Consider the following 16,104-nt stretch of genomic DNA (forward strand, 5'->3'; position numbering starts at 1 on the left):
AAAACTAATTCCACAGTTTGCCTGTAAATCGCGAGACGAATCTTTTAAGCCTAGTTACTCCATGATTAAACAATGTTTGTCAAATAAAAACGAAAGTATTACGGTGTCAAAATCCAAAAATCTTTTTGAATCTAAACAAGACCTAAACCCAATCTGATCTAAAGGTTCCATGTTCTGTTTTAATCCGGACGGAGATCACATGAAAAGTCCATAATCCAAACTTATAGTGCAAAATTGTCTGCTCTAGTACTAATTCTATCCGTAGTTTGACTGCCCACGCCACGCACGTTGACCGCGTGGCAGTTGGCAGGGGCCCAGGCACGCGTTTTAACAGCCTTTTTTTTTTTTCTTTCAAATCTGGCTGCCCCTGGCCGGCCCCTAGCAGCAGTAGCAGGCCTGTGCGCGTCACTACTCTACTCCCGCGTGTATAAAATCTGGCGCGGCGGCCCTGCCCCTTTGCCTCTCCGCACCGGGTTTCTCTCAACAACAAAAATCCCCCCCGCAACCGCCGCCCCAGGCCCCAGCGCACGGCACGCCCGCCCCGTCCCAGGCGGCCGCTGAGATGGCGCAGGACCTGGAGATGGCGGCGCGCAACGGCTCCGGCTCCGGCGCCGGCGCCGACGGAGCGCACTACTACCCTCAGCAGCCGCGGGACGGCGGCGCCGGCGGCCAGGAGCTCGACGACGACGGCAGGAAGAAGCGCACCGGTAAGTGATCGAACCACCGCCCATATGTCTAGTACGTCTAGCCCCGCCGCCGCCGTCTCTTCTGTTTGTATATGCGTGCCTCTCCCTGCTTTTTTTTTTTTCTCTCTGCCTTTGCTGGAATTGAATAAACTTGTGCGGACAGTCTGGCCGGCGTCCATACGGCTCACCATTGGTAACATACTCGAAGTAACCGTTGTTCTTATTGTTTGCTCCGGAGCGCTCCTGTGTTGCATTGATGTTCCCATGATGGAGTTCAAATCCTTTAGAACACTATCACAACTCTGAAGAATTTTCTCGTCTAGATTCGTCTAGACAATTTGCTTTGCTTTTCTCTTTCGAGGAAGTACCGAGAGCGTGAGGAGGGCCACTCTTTTTTTTTTTTTGGACAGGCACGCATGCCTGTTTCAATTATCCTCCCTTACCTTTCTCTTTGATTAGCCAATCTCTCCTGCGTTGTTAGCACAACACCAACCTTGTATGTAACGCCAAATTTAGCATGGGCGGTGTAGTTATCATCTGCCTTGTATAATCATATATTAGCCATAATCATAGTAATAGTTAGTAATGGCTTAAAATTTGGGCGGCATCGACGGAAGCAGAATCAGCAGGCCACTGAAGCTTGTTGTGGATGAGCGCGTACGCCATACGCGCTAGCCGGTAGCTATTCAGCAGGTCTTGTATCCGTCGTCCCTGACATCATGACGTGCACCGCCCAACCAGTTGGGGTTGGGGACGGCAGCAGCTGTTGCCGCATCGTTGCCTGATTAGCTCCATCGTGTTTGTCTTATTGCGCCCCGGGAAGCAAGGACGAAGACGCCGTGGCGACGACCGGCGGGCATGGGATGGGTCGTCGCGCTGGTCCAGCGCTGACCCAGGTCAAATGCCACGGCCGCCGCAGGGCTGGGGCCATCCTGTGGTCGCCTCTTGTGGCTGTGCAGCAGCAGCTGCTGCAGCTGTAGCTACGGCCACCACAAGTTGCTTAGGCCCTGTTTTTAGTTGACCCCGAAATCCAAAAAGTTTTCAAGATTTTACGTTCGAATTTTGCGGCACATGCATGAAACAATAAATATAGACAAAAATAAAAACTAATTACACAGTTTGTCTGTAAATCGCGAGACGAATCTTTTGATCTTAGTTAGTTCATGATTGGACAATATTTATCAAATAAAAACGAAAGTGCTACAGTAGCGAAATCCGAAATTTTTTAGAAACTAAACAAGGCCTAAGAAACCAATGATAACTTATTCTTTTGATGAAAACCAATGATAACTTATTCGTATCTAGTTTTAGAGAAACTTGATTATCTGTCTATCTGTCTCATAAAAAAAATAACATTCTAGAATTTTTATCTATTTGTTAGACCATCTCCTATAGAAAACATAGATTTATTATTGAGGGCCTATTCGATTCTCCATGGAATACAAAATACAAAATATTAACTATTTTTTTAATGATAAAATATAAAATTCTAAAATTTTTAGGGTTATATTTAGTTTTATCCAAAATGCAGAATTTATTGTCCTCGTTGTGGCCTCTTGAGGCTCTTTAGACCTTTTTTTTTTGTCTCTTGAGGCCAAAATCTTAAATGGAGAATGACAACCATTTTGCCAAAAAAAATTGCATAGTGTTTAATTCCATTATTATGCAAAATGATGGACCAAAACCTAAAATTTTTTGGATGAAAGGGGCACTAAAACACCCTATGAATGCACAATTGAATCAGTTAATTACACATGTAGCTATAATTAATTAATTAATATTTACATGGTATTACATTAGACTGGATATATATAAGTCAAAATCAAAGTATACTTGTCTTTAAAATCGGATTGGCCCACGTACACGTTTCAGCTGCGTCCTTGTGTACTAATGTGAAAATGGAAGTACACGGTTGCGACTTTCTGATTGTTTCACAGATTCCTTCTTCACATGGAAAAAAGTTACAGTGCTTTTTGACACGCAACGCATCGGCCTGAATTTCTATGCCAGGGCCCAGGGGGCTATATTTTCAGCTAATAAACATTCCTGACTGAAAGTTCCATTTTGTCTGATCTTCCTGGTGGTTCTCTTTGAGCAGAATCTGTGTCCTTGACGCAAAATCAAACTACTCTTGTTTTTTTAAAACTTAGTGTACTCTTTATTTTTGCTTCACATGGAAAACAAAAGAATACTATACTGCTAGAATATTCTGGGTCAGCACTCAGCAGAGTTTGTTGAGTGCACAATATGTGCTTTATGTATATGGCTGCACCTTTTTTTACGGGAGCTATTCGGCGAGGAGATATCATATCCAGGAGGCAAGAGTCTGTCAACTGCGGCGATGAGCATACCAATGCAAGAATACATATATGTGCCATAAGGCCTGCCGTCTCTGACTTTTTGGCGCAGCCCTATGAAATCTTTTGCTCATTTTTTTTTTGAATTAACCCCCCACCCCCCCTCCCCTCTGTTTTAGTTTTGCAGTCTTGCCCATTTTCTGAAGAAGCATAGAACACCTGACATTGTTTGTTCATCGGGGAATTAATTTTACTATATATTCACTTGTTTTTTCTCGTTTCACTAATGTAGCATGAGTTCATCTGCTTAGACTATTTTTTATTAGATTATACTCCCTCCGTATAGGATTTAGAAATTGTTTAGGACAGCGACTCTCTAAAACACAATTTTGACCTTTTATTTTAATAAAAGTATTTAGAAAAAATGATATATATATTTTTATGAAAGTATTTTTTTTAAGACAAATCTATTCATATAATTTTTACATTTGCAAACTCAGCAATTTAAAAGTTATTAATGATTTATATTCTCAATGTTTGACCTAAATTTTATCAAAACGATTTCTAAATCCTATATACGGAGGGAGGGAGTACACTCTGCATTACTAGGATGACCAGGGGTGAGGATGACGAGTACGTCACAAAAGAAGTGCATTTCCCCTTTTTTAAGAAGTCCATTATCTTTAACCTTTATCTAATCTATATAAAAGATATTAACATCTGTTGTACTGAATGAATATTATATTAATTATAGAATATATTTTTATAATAAATCTATTAGTGACATAAATGATATTTTTTTTTATAAAATTAGTTATTTTTTTTAGAATGTGAGATGAACATATATTTTAGGCAGAGGCAGCACATGCTACTGGACGAGATAGGATAGCCTTTTGTGCGCCGGCAACTTCCGAGCGATGACAGCAGCAGATTTTAGCACACCGGACCAACGCAAATCAGGGAGCCTTTCACCTTTGTTGACCAAGGGGCATGCAAGGCCTTTTTTTTTGTTGAAAAATCATGCAAGAGACCTTTGTCTCGCTGAATTATGCACCTGTGGGCAGTGGGAGGGTGACATTTATCTCCGGGCTTCAGTGATTCCTTTGGACTTTGTCCCTGTCCCTTTGGTGACCGTGTGACCATGTAAGACAGAGACATGGGTCAATGGCATGTGCCACTCGATTTGGTTGTAGGTAGCAGGTCAAAACTATAGCTTGTTGATCCCCCAGCCCTACTTATAAATTTTAAATTGCAGAAATGTAATCAAGCCTGCCAGAGTGTAACTTAGAGTCTGTTTGAATTTGCTCCATCGACTATGCTCCATTTTCTATACAAATGTGTCTAGCGATACTAATTGGGTAGCTCGAATTTTGAGCCATCCATTTCCACCCCTAAGAGCAACTCCAAGAGTTTGGCTATTTTCGTTGCGGAGGCTATTCTAGAATTTGCATAGCAAAAAGTAAGCTGTAACAGTGTACTATCCGGTTTTGTAAAATAGAACGTTGACTATCCCTTGATTTTCGGTGGCCATATATAGCCAAGCACCGACGCTGACTATCTAATTTTGTAAAATAGCAAGGCTGTTGTGGACTTTTCATTTTTTTAAATTTTTCTGTTTTATAAAATAGCTAAACAATGAAATTTGGCTACTAATTTTAGCCAAGCTCTTGGAGTTGCTCTAAGGCCCTGTTTGGTTCCCTTGCTAAATTTGTACCAACTAAAATTATTTTAGTTACTCTTGGATGACTAGTGGGACTAAATTATTTTAGCTCCTTTTAGTCAATGTGTTTGGAAGTTTAGCTACTAAAGTGACTAAAATTTAGCTCTAAAATTTAGGCCATGTTTGGTTCCCCTTGCTAAATTTTAGTCACTTTAGTAGCTAAAGTTCCAAACACATTAACTAAAATAAGCTAAAATAGTTTAGTTCCATTAGTCACCTAAGAGTAGCTAAAATAATTTTAGCTAGCTAAAATTTAGGAAGGGGAACCAAACATGTCCTTAGCAAGGGAACCAAAAAGGCGTGTAACTTTAGAGCCTACGACACTAGTTCAAAACTGTGCCTTGTGGGTTCTTCTGAGATGATGAAGAAAACTTAGCTCTAATAAAGTCAATTGTTTTATGATTGTATGTATTGTGTTATATACGGATGACTGATTGGTTTTACAATATCTTGATAATTGTTTCAGGAACGGTATGGACGGCGAGCGCGCACATCATCACAGCCGTCATCGGCTCCGGTGTGCTCTCCCTCGCCTGGTCAACTGCACAGCTGGGCTGGGTCGTGGGGCCGCTCACCCTGATGATCTTTGCCCTCATCACGTACTACACCTCTAGCCTTCTCAGTGACTGCTACCGCAGCGGCGATCAGCTCACTGGCAAGAGGAACTACACCTACATGGACGCTGTCGCCGCATACCTGGGTACTTCTTTGCGCTCCCATCATCCCAGACAAACCAACGGTTCGTTTTCTGAATTTCGACAGTGAAGATGATACATGTCGTGTATAATGCAGGTCGATGGCAAGTCTTGTCCTGTGGTGTTTTCCAGTATGTTAACTTGGTTGGAACTGCCGTTGGGTATACAATTACAGCGTCCATCAGTGCAGCGTAAGTAATTCTTGAAATGGGCTCATTTATATGTTTTGGTAGACTTCAATCTCATCGTCGATTGAGATATCCCTTTTGGCTGAATGATGATGAGCAGGGCCGTGCACAAGGCTAACTGCTTCCACAAAAAGGGACACGACGCCGATTGCAGCACCTATGACACCATGTACATGGTTGTATTTGGGATCGTTCAGATCTTCTTCTCTCAGCTCCCTAACTTCAGTGACCTTTCGTGGCTGTCCATCGTCGCCGCCATCATGTCATTCTCTTACTCGACCATCGCTGTCGGCCTCTCATTGGCGCGGACCATTTCAGGTGAACTATCTACAAGGCTATAAACTCTATCATGGTCTCACACAATACGATTAAGGCCTTCTGATCATTCTCATTCTCTGATGCCACATTGTGTTCTGTAATGTACGCGTTGTCACAGGCCGTACTGGTAAATCAACTTTGACTGGCACTGAGATCGGAGTCGACGTTGATTCAGCCCAGAAGGTCTGGCTGGCGCTTCAAGCTCTCGGCAACATTGCATTCGCTTATTCCTACTCCATGATTCTCATTGAAATCCAAGTAAGCACAAGCACTGCATACGATCGAAGTGTATGTTCAGAATTAGCATTCTGAAGACCGGTCGTCAGTCACTAACTCTGAACTGAAATTTCAGGACACGGTGAAGTCTCCTCCCGCCGAGAACAAGACGATGAAGAAGGCGACCCTGATGGGCGTGACGACCACCACGGCGTTCTACATGCTTGCTGGCTGCCTTGGGTACTCGGCGTTCGGGAACGCGGCGCCAGGGAACATCCTGACCGGGTTCGGCTTCTACGAACCTTACTGGCTGATCGACTTTGCCAACGTCTGCATCGTGGTGCACCTGGTGGGCGCGTACCAGGTCTTCTCGCAGCCCATCTTTGCGGCCTTGGAGACGGCCGCCGCCAAGCGCTGGCCGAACGCCAAGTTCGTCACGCGCGAGCACCCCCTCGTGGCCGGCAGGTTCAACGTCAACATGCTCAGGCTGACGTGGAGGACGGCGTTCGTGGTGGTGAGCACGGTGCTCGCCATCGTGATGCCCTTCTTCAACGACATCCTGGGCTTCCTCGGCGCCATCGGGTTCTGGCCGCTCACCGTGTACTACCCAGTGGAGATGTACATCCGGCAGCGGCGGATACAGAAGTACACCACCAGGTGGGTGGCGCTGCAGCTGCTCAGCTTCCTGTGCTTCCTGGTGTCGCTCGCCTCGGCGGTCGCGTCCATTGAGGGAGTCACCGAATCGCTCAAACACTATGTTCCCTTCAAGACCAAGTCATGATGACTGATGACTGAGCTTCTGCGTGTACAATGCAATGGCCTACCACACACCTTGCAATGCTCACTCAGGGTCAGATGTTTAACAGTCGCCTTTGTTGTGCCATAGCTCAGGGTAGGAGAGGTTCAGTCATTATGGATGGATGCATAATGTTATCTCCGGTTGTGTAGAGAGGTTTCGATGGCGTCTTGGATATGTTGTAAAGTGTGCAGAAGCTTGAGCTGATGATGTAGGAATCGAATTGTTACAAGCTTTTGCTCAAATTAAAATGAATTAAAAGGTAATGCAGCCAACGCAAACCGAATTACAGTGTTGGTTTCTCCGTCTTTATCCTGGTCGACCTACTAACGTGTGTTGAGCAATTATACACTAATAATCTGGTTGCAAATTAACGCATGCGGTTTAGACACATATGATAAATGGATTAGGAAATTAAGGCCTCAAGTAGCTAGGTCTCAAATGGCACTGTTGCTTTTTCATACTATATTGTAGAAAAATTAGATCATTTATGTAAGTACAAAAAATATTCATCAAGAAGAAAAAGGAGAATATGATAAACTTATATGTTATTTGCATTTGTTAGAAGAAAAAATAATGGACTACATTAGTAACTAGAGGAAGTATCTAATTAAAACGTCTGAAATAATAAATTTTCCATTCATGTCTTGATAGTGTCTAGTGAATAGTGATGGTTGACAACTTATATGTAGTTAGGTGAGGATATATAAGATACAATTATGATTTTTTTTGACAAACGATACAATTATGATTGTTGAAACCTTAACTAAAGCCTCTTGGCTCTTTCATGACTTCTAAAAAAAATTCCCTGGATCGATTTTTTAATGTCAAATAGAGAGCTTAAAGATCTGGATCCCTATGCTGCGTAGTGAATCGACATGGCCATGCAGATAATTTCAAGATGAAACTATATTAAATGATTCTATCAATAAAACATTTATAAATTGATGTAGCCTCACCAAATAAAGTGGAGGCTATAATCTCATTTTTTAACAATAATATATTTTACTAAAAAATAGTAGTTCCCAGCACATCATCGATCAATTAGGAGTCGAATTGTGAAGATACAAATTTGAATTAGAGCTTCGCAATTCATTATATGTTATTCAATTTGGTCTCCTAAGAGCATCACTGACCAGATAAAATTTCGCTGAAATTTTATGAATTTCGGTAATTTCGGTGGTGGCCGAAAGAAAAATCTAAATTTTTGCAATACACTAATACATGCGATATATAACTCTTAGGCTCATATTTTTCTATTGTTTATATTGTATATTATTCTATTTGATGGATGTGTAGTCATAAGTTATTCTAATATTTGTTTAGATTTATTTTTTTAAAACATATTTCATGTCCTAGTCTAAAAAATTTTCGATAAAATTTTGGCCGAATTTCATGAAATTCGGTAATTTTGGTGGTGGCCGAATTTTTTGTGATATGGAAATTTAAAACCTTGTCTTCAGCAGCAACCCTTCATTTTAGGGCTCCTCTATTTTTGAGGACTTAATTTTCTCAAATTCATCTCAATATTTAATGACAGATGGGACCACCCAGTCATTTTTTTTCTCCTTTCTCTTATAAAAAGAGCTACCATCCAAATCTCGATCGTCTTGGCAATGGAGGGGACGAGCTAAGATCCACCCATCATGGAAGTGGAGGGGAGAAGTCAAGATCCATCAGATGAGGAAGAGGGCATTGGAAGGAAGGAGCCAAGATCCGACTGTCGTGGCAATAGAGGATGAGCAAAGATCTACCCATCATGACTACTGGGGAGGAGCCAAATGGGCTAGTTGAGGAAGAGAAAGATCCACTCCTTGAGGAAGAGAGGACACTCGAAGATTCATCATGCTAGGAGGATCTTGTCGCGCATGACTCTTTAGGAGGATCTTACCCAACCCAAAGAGAGGAACTATTGGAGACTTGCTAGAAGATGGCTTTGCTAGGGAGGGCTCAATAGTGCTCGATAGCCCGACGTGCTCGATAGCCTGACGGGTGCCATTGAGAGGACAGAACATGGCGCACGAACACTCACGAGAGAGAGAGAGAGAGGCCGTGATGACATCAGGCTAGGATATCGAAAACTTGCGGGTGAGAAACCACCTCAACTGGTAAGTAGATGTCGGGTAGAGAGTCCTTAGAAATATGGACCAAAGAGAGATATTCGAGGTGTTTAGATATAAGGCCTCAAATATGTATTTTGGGGGCCTCAATAGGGTCTTTGGTGGAGTTATTCAAAGTAATTTTTATATCCCCATACAACTCCCTCTTTCTCTCTCTCATACACACATGTCCACGTGCATCTCATTTGTTGGGCCTCTCTTGTTTGTCTCATGACCCCGCGGGTCTTCTCCGTCTTCGGGCCCCGGCCGGGGCCATGACAGGCGTCAACCCGTGGTCATTCCACGCCCATGTTTTATTTACTTCCCCATGCCTCATTCATCACTTCATTTCCGTCGATCGATAGCGTGGCGCTCGATCGCTCCCTCGCCGGCGCCCCTTGCCTATATATAGTTTCCTCCGCCCCTATTCCCTCTCCCGACCACTGCCCGGCCGGCACCGCCATCGGAGCACACACACACGTCCTGCTGGTGTCCTGCCACCACCGGGGCGGCCGATCTCGAGCGAGCCAGGCGGAAACCAATGCAACAACTGAGCACACATTCCATTGTTTCTGCAGCTGAGGTCTAGGGCACACGTACGGGAGCAGTAGTGGAGGGGTTGAGTGACGGAGGAGAGAGAGCCATATATATCATGGAGGTCGACATGCCAACCCGCGGCGGCATCCATGGCGAGGTTGACGACGACGGCAAGGAGAAGAGGACAGGTAAGTAACCTGCTTTAACCATCGCACTGATGTTGAATCGATCGATCTGGAGGGTTTCGTCTTCCTCCTCGATGTTTTCATGAACAAAAACATGCATGGGGGCAGCAACCGAACGTGCATATATACATGCCTCCTGCAACGTGAGGTGACAGTGGCGGCACCATCAATAGAGCCGAGTTCAGTGAGATCCGACAATGTGATATGCTACGGATTATTATGAAATATATATGGATATATATTGGATATGTGCTGGACAATTTTCACTAGTAAATGCAGCCTTTAAGTGTTTAGGACATGATATTTCACAGTTTTATGATACAGGCAGGCAATAGCTAACAAAAAAGAGAGGTATATACAAAGTGATATTTTCCATTTTAGTTACTACTGTATTGTATAGTAGAAATGATCAATATATAACTGCAGTACAGGCTGGCAATAGCTTTCCGAATGTAGGTTATGTATCAATTCCTTAGAAATCCGTATCCCAATCTTATTTTAATGGCTTAATTACCTTTATGTTAGCAGCACACTTTAGTGAAAGCTAGCAGCTCAACTAGTCTTGTGTTGCTACTCACTACTCCGTTCCAAAAACATAGGAATTTTTTGTTTTCTTCCGAGTCCAACTTTTGTAATGATCAAAATTATAGAAATAACATGTACCAACATCTATTACACCAATTTGGTTTTTACTAAACCTACTATAAACTATATCTTGGTACTTGGTAGTGTATTTATTATGTATTGGAGATGTTAATATATTTTCTGTACATTTGGTCAAAACTACAGAGGTTTAACTTAGGACAAATCTAGAACCTCTTATGTTTTGGAATGGAAGCAGCAGTGATGATTTTTGTGGTACAAATTTCATGTTCCTCAATTATGTTTAATTTTTTCCTACTGAAGCACACATTTTTGTTCTGTTTTGCACAAAAACAAAAAAAAGAGAGAATTTTAGACTAAGACCTTTGGTTCTGCTTTGAAAGCTTATTAAACATATTTTACTGGTGTTATAAGTTTACAGCAGAGTTCACAACCAAAAGATAGTAGCCAACGCCACACAAACCTACACCCCTTGCCACATAGCAGAAACAAACATAGAGCAAAATATAGCAACAAAGGTATGGGGTGGCATGGAGTTTAGGTAGCTGAACACCAAGCAGAAATTTAAAGGGTCTGGCGCAGCTTGTGCCTCTTAGAGTTCATGTATGTATTTTATGCTCCCTTCTTATCAGTGGAAGCTGGTAACCGATCTTTTGAAAAAAAAGGGCTAGGTAGGCTAAGAGGTTAAGTGTTTCACGCGTTTGTCACCATCTTGAAAGGCCATCCTTCATCATATTTGAGTAACTCCTCTGACTTCTAGACTTTGCCCTTCCTTGCATCTTCTTTCACCGATGTAAGAATCTCAGCATTTTGTAAGCCACGTTTTTGGGAGGTTTAAGGCCAGTCTTAGTGGATAATTTTATAGTATTATTTTCAAGACTGCCATGTTATATAGAATGAAACGAAACTTGAATGAAACACTTATCCTCAATGCAAAGTTTCATTCTACAGTTTTATATTTAATTTCATTACTCACATAGAGTTGGTAATCATGTCATAAGAGTTTATGTAACACTGTTATGTCATAAAAAATGTTTATGTAATAACCTATTTAATACAAATAAAACCCATATGAAACTCCTTCTAAGACTCGCCTAAGAGCATCTTTAGGAGTTTGGTATAATTTACTTGCTAAACTAATAGATCTAGCAAGTTAATAAAAGAAATAACAACTTTAAATTTTGTTCTTCTCCAACAATAACCTATAATAGCTTTCTAAAATTTAAAAATTTATAGTAGGGTCCACATCTATTTGTTATTTTTGGTTTACTAGAGCCGATCACACCTTTTACTAGATGGATGGAGAGTTCACTCCACTTTGCAAACTTATGAGTTGAGGAGGATATTTGACAACTTTTTATTTTAAGTACCTCTTTTACCAAACTGTTGGAGGAGACTTTTTTCTTTTTTTTTTGCTAAAAAATCAAGATAGGGAGTTGTTTTACCAAACTTCTAGAGATGCTCAACAAGAATATTATTGAACACCCAATCATTTTTAGTGTCCCATAAACTCCAACCCACCCCCAACCACAACTACAATCCTCCTCCAGCTGTCATGCCACACCATCTATGAAAAAAATTGAATTTTTAACGACAATTTGGCATACCACATATCTAGAGATATCCAGTTGTATAATTACGTAGACCCCGTTTGGATCCATCTAGTATAACTAATAGGTCATTAGCTGTGTATAACTACTATTTAATTGTTAGCTAGGTCTAGGTGATGATAGGACATTAATTACCTTAGATCTAAACAGAATTCAGCCTGAAATCCTGAAATACTTCACTTGCGAGAATACTCGACGTCCTAGAGTACCCTTGCGCTGCTGCTGGTTCGCTTTGAAGCCGTCCGTTCGCATCGCCAGGCATTAAACACCAACGCTTCAAAGCCGCCCGTTCGCATCGCCAGGCGTTACGACTTAGGCTCGCTCGCTGTTCTCGCACGCGCTCGCTCGCAGGATGGACGCCGCTCGCAGCTCGCTCACCGCCACGGCTCGCCCGCCGCACGTCGCTCGCCTCGCGTCCAGCGCTCGCCATCGCCGCAGCTTCGTGTTTCGCTCGCCGCCCGCCGCTCGCCTCGCGTCCTGTGCTCGCCATCGCCGCAGTACGGTTGCATCTCGCGCTCACCATCGCCGCAGCTTTGCGTTTCGCGCTCGCCATCGCTGCAGCCTCGCCGTTCCATGGAGATGGACATGGTGCCATCGCCGCTGGTGGTCATAGAGCTAGAGTCAGAGGCGCTTGCCGCCGAGGACGTCGATGCGGACTCGCAGGAGCCAGACGAGGTGGGGTCTTGTGGGGATGTCCATGAGGATCGTGTAGCATGCAAAATCGCCATGCAATCCAAAAAACAACGCGGCTACTAAGGATCGAACCCTCTCGACCTCACCCCTCAGGACGTAGAGCCTTAGCCAAATGAGCTACGCTATATTTAATAAGGGCAAAACAGGAAAGCTAACCCTTACTTAATGACACCTTGGTAATCACACTCATGTCCTAAATGTCAGATATGGAGGGAGTACAATGCATTCTGTGTAATGGCAAGGTTTGTTAAAAAGAAAGTCATGATTTGAGAAAAAACTCTATAATTGGAATTATCTATGGATACAATTCGTCATTTGATTGTTCCTTTAAGTTATATTAAAATTTTTAGAATGCACTATATTGAATAACTGTTTGATATGGATGCAAAGAAGTTCTTATAGTGGAAAACTTTCCTGAAGCCTCCACTCCGGTTGATCCACCCATGACCCATTCCATAACTTCAGGAAAAAGAACAGAAATAGCTCATGCGTGATTTCCCTCCCTTGAGAAATCTGCAACTTTGTTTTCTATGCATGGCAGGGACGGTATGGACGGCGGCGGCGCACATCATCACGGCAGTGATCGGTTCCGGCGTGCTGTCGTTGGCGTGGGCGATGGCCCAGCTCGGTTGGGTGGCCGGGCCGCTGATCCTGCTGCTCTTCGCCGGCATCACCTACTACACCTGCTGCCTCCTTTCCGACTGCTACCGCGTCGGCGACCCTGCCACCGGGAAGCGCAACTACACCTACACTGAGGCTGTCGAGTCCTACCTAGGTACTACTACTTGTTACTTGCAAGCAGCACTTAACAAGAACCTGTTCATCACCTGCAAATTCAGCCGATCAAATATGCAGAGGTCAATGTAACTGAGTAACTGACATTGCAAGATCTCTATATGTTTCTATCTTGCGCGTGTGTGCAGGCGGATGGTATGTCTGGTTCTGCGGCTTCTGCCAGTATGCCAACATGTTCGGCACCGGCATTGGCTACACCATCACAGCTGCTGCCAGTGCTGCGTAGGTCCCTCCAACTAATTAATTAATTACTTTTGTGCTGATTTGATTTACTGTAGTAACTAAACTAAACCAAATGATGTCTCTAGCGCTACTTGATGGATGGATTTGATTGGCTTTTTGGTGCCACTGTGCAGGGCTATCCTCAAGTCCAACTGCTTCCACTGGCGCGGGCACGACGCCGACTGCACCCAGAACACAGGCTCCTACATCATCGGCTTCGGCGTGGTGCAGATCATCTTCAGCCAGCTCCCCAACTTCCATGAGCTCTGGTGGCTCTCTGTTATCGCAGCCGTCATGTCCTTCTCCTACGCCACCATCGCCGTCGGCCTCGCCCTCGGCCAGGCCATTTCAGGTACGTACGGTATACGCCTGTAATTGTCTCATCAACAACACCAATAACACTACTCATTCTCTGGCTGGCAATGGCCAATGGCTATGGCAGGTCCCACGGGGAAGACGACGCTGTATGGCTCGCAGGTTGGAGTGGACGTTGATAGCTTCACGCAGAAGATATGGATGACGTTCCAGGCTCTGGGCAACATCGCGTTCGCCTACTCTTACACCATAATTCTGATTGAGATCCAGGACACGCTGCGATCTCCGCCGGCCGAGAACAAGACGATGCGGCAGGCGTCGATCGTCGGGGTGGTGACGACGACGGCCTTCTACCTGATGTGCGGCTGCCTGGGCTACGCGGCGTTCGGCAACGCGGCGCCCGGGAACATCCTGTCGGGCTTCTACGAGCCCTACTGGCTGGTGGACTTCGCCAACGTCTGCATCGTGCTCCACCTGGTGGGCGGCTTCCAGGTGTTCCTGCAGCCGCTGTTCGCCGCCGTGGAGGCGGACGTGGCGTCGCGGTGGCCCTGCGCCAGGCAGCAGCACGGCGGCGTCAACGTGTTCCGCCTGGTGTGGCGCACGGGGTTCGTCGCGCTCATCACCCTCTTCGCCGTCCTGCTGCCCTTCTTCAACAGCATCCTGGGCATCCTCGGCAGCATCGCCTTCTGGCCGCTCACCGTCTTCTTCCCCGTCGAGATGTACATCCGGAAGCAGCAGATCCCGCGGTTCAGCGGCACCTGGCTGGCGCTGCAAGCCCTCAGCGTCTTCTGCTTCATCATCACCATCGCAGCCGGGGCCGCCTCGGTGCAGGGCGTGCGCGACTCCCTGAAAACCTACGTGCCCTTCCAGAGCAGGTCGTGATGATGAACACGGTCCCCGTACGTCGCTACGTGCAGTACTGGTCTACGCGTTTTGTAAACAAGATCATATTCCTAGCTAATTAAGTGCTGATCGTGATCGGTTTGGAACCTGCTAGCTTCTCAAGCTCCTTGATTCCAAGACAGGATTTGTGATAGTGGATTATTGTGTATTGGTGTGTTTGGAACCTGCTCAAGCTCCTCATCGCTGCCTCCATAAACTGAAACTCTTGGGGTACCCAAGTACCACGCCCGGTGCGCCTGCTGTCACGGCTGAACGTGCTGATGAACCTATCGGACAACATGCTATCCAGCGAGATACTGCAGCCGCGCGCTGTGCACGCTGTTGCCCAAAATCGCTGGACTTCTCCCAAAAAAAAATACGGTAGCTCAGCAAGGATGGCTTGCTGGAGAGCGTGGCGGGGAACCCGGGGCTGCGCATTGCATTTCGGCTGAACCTTGCGGACCCGGCGCTGTCGCGATGGCCGCAGCAGGTACTCTACTATAGTATTTGGAGTGTTTGGTCTGTGGAATCATCTTGGAGAGTCAAATAATTTATGTAGAAAAGTAATAGAAGCCAACAACGTGTATTGATCTCGAGTGAATATATATGTAGTACAACAAATGGAGGTTGCTATCTTCAGCAACTGTCCTAGTCTATGCACGATCTGTGCTGGTGGTGAGCGCGGTCACCATGCGTTGGTCCAAGCAGTTCCTGAGTCAAGCTCATGTACTCTATCCTCAACAATTTAAACGCTACCTGCACTAACATGTTATCCACTCATGTTACTCATGCCGCTCAAACATGCACGTATATGCTAGCCACGTACACACTTGAAGATCACGTACACGAACTATAATATCCTGGCCCAGGGTTTAGTAGGATTAATAGGTACTCATACCAATAAGTTGTAACTTCTTTTCTAGAAGTCTATCTCCAGAGAACTTTAAAGTTAAACGTGCTTGGCCTAGAGAAATTTAGGGATAGGTGACCGTTCGAGAAGTTCTTCCCGAGTACGTATGAGTGAGAATAAAGTACGTAGAAAAAACTAGTGTTCGTGGTTTCATGGGCATGCGTGTCGCAGTTGTGTAAGTATGGTGTGTATGGTTGGTGTAGACCCACAGCGGTCACACATGCGCTGGCACTAGACACACGTGGGCCGACCTCATGGAGGTGGAACGTTACAGAATAGTATCAGAGCTGATTCTCGTGGTTTCATATGGGCACGCGTGTTGTGTCGCAGTTGTGTA

The 16,104-nt window shown here is 44.6% G+C and overlaps 2 protein-coding genes across 2 annotated transcripts; both read left to right on the forward strand.

The window, feature by feature from the left end:
* LOC8061964 (amino acid permease 8) lies at nt 448–7,227 on the forward strand. The gene is made up of 6 exons (XM_002437101.2): nt 448–707; nt 5,170–5,403; nt 5,496–5,589; nt 5,687–5,904; nt 6,023–6,162; nt 6,257–7,227. The coding sequence occupies exons 1-6, from the start codon at nt 563–565 to the stop codon at nt 6,899–6,901; spliced, it is 1,476 nt and encodes a 491-aa protein (XP_002437146.1). The 5' UTR covers nt 448–562; the 3' UTR covers nt 6,902–7,227.
* LOC8076709 (amino acid permease 3) lies at nt 9,444–14,964 on the forward strand. The gene is made up of 5 exons (XM_002437102.2): nt 9,444–9,740; nt 13,185–13,418; nt 13,567–13,660; nt 13,795–14,012; nt 14,103–14,964. Exons 1-5 carry the CDS (start codon nt 9,668–9,670, stop codon nt 14,855–14,857), a joined length of 1,374 nt encoding a protein of 457 aa, XP_002437147.2. The 5' UTR covers nt 9,444–9,667; the 3' UTR covers nt 14,858–14,964.

The sequence above is a fragment of the Sorghum bicolor genome, chromosome 10 (genome assembly GCF_000003195.3).
Source record: "Sorghum bicolor cultivar BTx623 chromosome 10, Sorghum_bicolor_NCBIv3, whole genome shotgun sequence".
Classification (NCBI taxonomy): Eukaryota; Viridiplantae; Streptophyta; class Magnoliopsida; order Poales; family Poaceae; genus Sorghum; species Sorghum bicolor.

Excerpts from the sequence above, each read along its gene's own strand:
- LOC8061964 (XM_002437101.2), top strand. The coding sequence starts at position 563 with ATGGCGCAGGACCTGGAGATGGCGGCGCGCAACGGCTCCGGCTCCGGC. Across the intron at positions 708-5,169 it reads CGGCAGGAAGAAGCGCACCG|GAACGGTATGGACGGCGAGC; the intron begins GTAAGTGATCGA and ends TAATTGTTTCAG. Across the intron at positions 5,905-6,022 it reads ATTGGCGCGGACCATTTCAG|GCCGTACTGGTAAATCAACT; the intron begins GTGAACTATCTA and ends GCGTTGTCACAG.
- LOC8076709 (XM_002437102.2), top strand. The coding sequence starts at position 9,668 with ATGGAGGTCGACATGCCAACCCGCGGCGGCATCCATGGCGAGGTTGAC. Across the intron at positions 9,741-13,184 it reads CGGCAAGGAGAAGAGGACAG|GGACGGTATGGACGGCGGCG; the intron begins GTAAGTAACCTG and ends TATGCATGGCAG. Across the intron at positions 14,013-14,102 it reads CCTCGGCCAGGCCATTTCAG|GTCCCACGGGGAAGACGACG; the intron begins GTACGTACGGTA and ends TGGCTATGGCAG.